This window comes from Gossypium arboreum, chromosome 10, assembly GCF_025698485.1.
Source record: "Gossypium arboreum isolate Shixiya-1 chromosome 10, ASM2569848v2, whole genome shotgun sequence".
Classification (NCBI taxonomy): Eukaryota; Viridiplantae; Streptophyta; class Magnoliopsida; order Malvales; family Malvaceae; genus Gossypium; species Gossypium arboreum.
In genome coordinates this window covers 22,205,823-22,211,503 of record NC_069079.1, presented here as the reverse complement: position 1 = coordinate 22,211,503, position 5,681 = coordinate 22,205,823, and the positions used below count along the sequence as shown (strand labels likewise).

Here is a 5,681-nt window from a genome sequence, read left to right as displayed (position 1 = left end):
GACGAACCTTTAGCTACAAAAACAATTAGAAGCGACACAAAACATTTCTTTTTCTTCTTCTTCTTCGTAGCTAAAGCTTCTTCTGTCTGAGAGCCTTGAAATTTGCTTTCCTATTAGATTTCTTTTTCTTCTTTGATTACAGTAAACAGTAAGTGGGAAGTGTAATGGGATTTTGTATTTGTCCATTGGAGACTCCAGCAAGGTTGTTGTGGACAACTAGCTTCTTTCGCCACAAGCTAATGATCTTTTAATTTTTATGTAAAAGTAAAACACAGAAATTATCTGTGTACAATCTTTGCTTTTCTTCTTTTACAGCAATTTTTTGTGTCTTTTTACTCGCCGGAAAGTTTTAGGCACAAAAATATTACACACATACACAAAGTTTTAAGATATAGAAAGACAAATTTGTATAAAGAAAATGGAGTCTGGCCGTCTTTTTTTCAATCCCTACACTACCCACCGCAACATGTTGCTTCTCGGGAACACTGAACCCATCTTTCGAGGTGATTTTTTTTATTTAAGCTATTTTCATATAGTTGATCTCAAATGTTTCTGTTGCTCTTAAGCTTGTGGAAAACAATTTCGGTTCGGATTTTAAATAGATTTTTTTTTTTTACACACATACATATAAAGGGGCAAGAACAATGGTTAGCATGGAGGAAAACCCAAAGAAGCGACTGTTCTTCAGCTCGCCGGAGGATTTGTACGACGAAGAGTACTACGACGAGCAGTTGCCCGAGAAAAAGCGTCGCCTTACGTCGGAGCAGGTTAGTCAATGATAATCTCACAAGGACAAACAAATATATATGGAACATGAAATTTAATCCACCGATTAACTTATATAATTACTATTAAAACATGATATTCAGATGGAATACAATAGAGATTTCAATCCTGGATTTAATTTCAGTTTTGTAAAAGGATAGGCTATATGTTTAAAGGGGAAAATAAAGCATATGATACCCGTAGGAACATAATTCCACCATATTTAAAAAAAAAAAAGGATTTGATAAATATTCACCATATCAGAATCAAATTCCCTTGATATTAGTCTGAGATCATAGGGAATCAAATAAACTTGAAATAAAAAGGGGTTTGGGGGTTTAGAGATGGAAGGAAATTGATAAGTGTGATTGGATGTGAAGGTGTATCTGCTAGAGAAGAGCTTTGAGGCAGAGAACAAGCTGGAGCCGGAGAGGAAGAGCCAGTTGGCCAAAAAGTTAGGACTGCAACCAAGGCAGGTGGCGGTATGGTTCCAGAACCGCCGTGCAAGGTGGAAGACAAAGCAGCTTGAAAGGGACTATGACCTCCTCAAATCTTCCTTTGATTCCCTTCAGTCCAATTATGACACTATTCTCAAAGAAAATGAGAAGCTCAAATCTGAGGTACTTGCCCACTTTCAACTCATTCATGTCTTACATTATTTCTAACCATGTTACTTGCCACTTACTAATTTTCCTTTTCCAAATATATTATTAATATATTGACACCTGGCCCTGGCTGGTAAATGGAGATTCCATATTTTTCTAATTCAAAAAACATGCGTTAGTGTAGTAATGTAAACCGCATCTATTCCTAACCCCACATTGATTTTCAGCGACGGATTTCAAAAGCAAACTGAAAGAAGAATATACCATGGTGCTTTCAGAAATATGCTTAGGATTCCCCCACTAAAGATTAAAAAAATGGTTATATGTGTATATATTTTACAACCCAAAAGACTAATCACCACGGTAGCAACATATGGTGCTTTCAGAAATATGCTTAGGATTCCCCCACTAAAGATTAAAAAAATGGTTATATGTGTATATATTTTACAACCCAAAAGACTAATCACCACGGTAGCAACATTGACATATACATATTAATATAGATAATGTTGATTGTCCTATGTAGGTAGCTTCCTTGACTGAAAAACTACAAGCCAAAGATGTGGCAACAGAAGCAATAGCAGGTGAAAAGGATGAAGGGTTAGCAGCTGAGATGGCCTCCGCCCTCCAATTCAGTATGAAGGTGGAGGACCGTCTTAGTAGCGGCAGTGTCGGAAGCGCGGTGGTGGATGAGGATGCCCCACAGCTGGTGGACAGCGGCAATTCCTACTTTCCAAGCGATGAATACTCCAGAGGCATTGGCCCTTTCGATGGGGTTCAGTCGGAAGATGAGGATGGCAGTGATAATTGCGGGAGTTACTTCTCCGATGTGTTCGCAACCACAGAGCAGGAGGCATTAGGATTGTGGGCCTGGTCTTAACCTAAAGGATCCTGCAAAAATATATCTCTCTAGTGTTTCATGCTATGGATGTCATGCGTTGAATCAAGACAACAGTTGAAAATAACCAAAAATACAAGTGATGTCAGAAACCCGGTACATAGGGTAAAGTATATGGATGAAATATAGTCTAAAGTCAATGGAATAATAATAATAATAATATGTTTAAGTTTTACATCACCTCCTTCCTCTCTTGTTTTCAGCTTATTTATATTACTTCGGTTTAAAGCTAACATAAACACAATCAATCAAACAAATATGAAGATTATGTGCGAGTAACTCTTCATGAACTCAAGGGGTAACCATAGTGATTCTCCAATATTCAATTTTATCATTTGGAAAGCTCATAATTAAACAATCTTCAATCTTTCTATATATAAAATCAAATCAGTCGTCTTTTCTCAAACGAAAACAAGCAGGGCCTCACTTTAATGTAATGAGGACTAGAAATCAACTCATGACTAGGATATGAAATCAGTAACTTGGTGTAAATTTGCATTTGATTTGTAGCAATTAATGCATGATCACATGTATCTATCTAGATTACCCTGACTCAAAATTAGGGCCGGAAATAGATGTTCAATCCGAGATCAGATAATAAATAAATTCATAGTTTAAATTTATTCTTATTTGTGTATTAAATTATACTAAAAAAAATAGAATATCAAATTTCTTTTCACCAAAGGATAATAATAATCATAAAATATGTAGATTAATGCTTCATTCTTTAAAATCCGACAATTTTAAAATCAGATGGAATGATCAAGAATTCATTCGAAATACAACTTATTTATTAGTGAGATTAACAATGAAGAGAAGCAAGTTGTTCTGATGGTGGTTCACCCTTAGTTAGGGTAAAGAGCCATTGGATAGTAAATTGTATGATTTTTACTTAAGATAGGAGGAGAATGAAGAATAAGAAAAGAGGGATGTTGTGTCTTGGACTTCTCTCTTGTGTTATAATGGGTTTATATATAGAGGACCAAAATATCTACGTGTCTAAAGTATACTGACAATGATATCACATTTTGTTTCCTTGTAGTGATGGCGATGTGACGTTATAGTATATGACTCTCTATAATAGTTGAGTAATCAATAAGTCTGAGCATTCCATGTATATCTAGCGAAGGTTATCTTATGTAAAGTCTGTCATTTCATCATGGTTTGAGGTTCACTAGACTCGCCCTGTTAAAAATTTACTTGCTGTGAGATGTTACGGACACGTAAAGAGGCACGTGGAGGAGGTATAACATAACAATTTAAGCATCCCTTAGCTTGAAGCCACTCCAGTAATCAACACTGGCCTACAAAACAAGCTATGGCCACGACAACGAAAGATGATGGTATTTAAGCAAGAAGTAGAAAATTAAGAGTGAGGTACAACAGAAAAAGAGAACATCAAGACATGGGAATTAAATAAATACCAACCAAAATGAGATTTGAATTGTTTAGGGTCAATCTTTTCTCGTAAAGTAGGCTCCATTAATCGTAGAGTCGGTGGAAGCTCATGAGAAGAACAACAAAAGCCCACCTCACAAAACCACTTCCCCCCAAAAAAACCCCACTTACATACTAAATTAGAATTTGTTCTATCCCACTTAATTCCAACTCTCTTTCCTTCTTGTCCTTTCCATCTTACATTCCCACTCCATAGCATATATGCACTTTGACTATCTTCACAATTTTCTAGCTTTAGTGAAGCAGTATCGTAAAAGGTAGACATTTGTTTTAAATTCGACCTTTGGATGGTTCTTATCTCCCTCTTTTTTTATAAAATAAATTATAGAATTATTTCCCTCTTCCTATTCTTTATGCTTTCATTTCTGACCAAAAAAATTGGGTATGTATGGTATGCTGCTGGGCTTCACTTTGTCAATTTAATGAAACTCCAATGGGGACACAAAATGTTGTCAACGATGAATAAGGTTATACTCTCAACAAATTACTTATGCATCAACTACTATTAGAAAGCCCAAAGGAATCAAGACCAACTGCATATGTCTTGACTGCAGATGTAATTAAATGAACGCCAGGCCCATATTTTCTTTCCATGCATGCCTTTGATGACAGTACCTGTTACAGACGTGGGAATGCTTGCGAAACAAGCTTACATGCTTTACGGGATTGTTGGGGGTGCCAATAGAGTTTGGATTAAACTTGTTCCACACGAACTTTACAAATTCCTCCTAAAACATGGGTTATGAATAATGTGCAGGTCGATATTGAGTACAAAGTGGACTACTCTGTTTGGCATTCTTTGCTGCCTTATTTGGAAGCAAAGGAACCATACTATTTTCAGAACTGAGTATTTCAACATAGATTCTTTGGTTACTAAAGGTAATCTCTTTGGCTAAGGCTACGAAAAGGGTTTTATTAGGAAAGGTAACCAGCTTAACGCTGAACTGAAATAGGAACTTCCACTCAAAAAATGTTGTAAGCTCAACATGTAAGATTTTTAGTTGAATTATGTGGTTCAGTTTAAAACTATATGATCCAATTTAAAGGGACTAAGTATTTTAATTTAATAGAAGTTAAATCTTATCTACTTATTCAGTTACTTAATGGATGTATTAGATTAAAGTTAATTATTATAAATTGATTCTTCCTATACTTATTAGGGTTACACATAAAATATAAAAAACTAATAGTAAAATTATAGCCTCCATCGCCTAGGTATTGTGTAACATAAAGGGAAAAAGTGAAGAGAGTGAAATCAATTTATCACGTATTTTCTTTGTCAAATCCAATAACCAACTTCAATTTTGCATCATGTACTTCTTGGTAATTGTGAAAATCATATTATTTTGATTATCCTAAGATTATTTTTTATGAAATATTAAGGTTTTGATTTGCATAATATACTAGTCATTAAAATTTACATGTAATATAATATAGCACGTTGTTTTCTCTGTTTGCTAAGATAGCACACTTTTTTCTAGGGTTTTTTTTGTTTCGTTTTATTAAAGATCTGGAGTACTTGTTAGAGTGTTGTGACAACGGAGGAGGAGTTAACGAATCTGAACATCGTTGATGAAGAAGAGGTATTGCTGCAATTTCAAAGGAACAAATAATTGGTGGAGGAGGATTATAAGCTATGTTTGGTGGGACGAGTACTAACGGATAGTGTGGTACACTTCCTATCAATGAGGAATACCTTGGTTGATTTGTGGCACCCGTTGGAAGGGGTCTCTATAATAGATATCACGGAGAAAGGAAGTCTATTTCGATTCTACTATGAGATAGATTTAAAGAGGGTAATCGATGGTATGCCATGATCTTTTAACAATCATGTAACACCCCAAACCCGGCCCAGACACTATGGTCGAATCTGGTGTGTCACATTGAAGTATTTTTGCGAAAACCATGTTTTCATTGAAAACCCTTCTTAAAATAAAAGAAACCTTAATTAACTT

The 5,681-nt window shown here is 35.3% G+C and overlaps 1 protein-coding gene across 1 annotated transcript; it reads left to right on the top strand.

Moving 5' to 3' along the window:
- LOC108487529 (homeobox-leucine zipper protein HAT5) lies at positions 1 to 2,448 on the top strand. The gene is made up of 4 exons (XM_017791897.2): positions 1 to 503; positions 634 to 767; positions 1,146 to 1,385; positions 1,897 to 2,448. The coding sequence occupies exons 1-4, from the start codon at positions 419 to 421 to the stop codon at positions 2,248 to 2,250; spliced, it is 813 nt and encodes a 270-aa protein (XP_017647386.1). The 5' UTR covers positions 1 to 418; the 3' UTR covers positions 2,251 to 2,448.
- Positions 2,449 to 5,681: the final 3,233 nt, after the last annotated feature.

Coding starts and splice junctions, on each gene's coding strand:
- LOC108487529 (XM_017791897.2), top strand. CDS start 419: ATGGAGTCTGGCCGTCTTTTTTTCAATCCCTACACTACCCACCGCAAC. Junction 504..633: donor CACTGAACCCATCTTTCGAG/GTGATTTTTTTT, acceptor ATACATATAAAG/GGGCAAGAACAATGGTTAGC. Junction 1,386..1,896: donor ATGAGAAGCTCAAATCTGAG/GTACTTGCCCAC, acceptor TGTCCTATGTAG/GTAGCTTCCTTGACTGAAAA.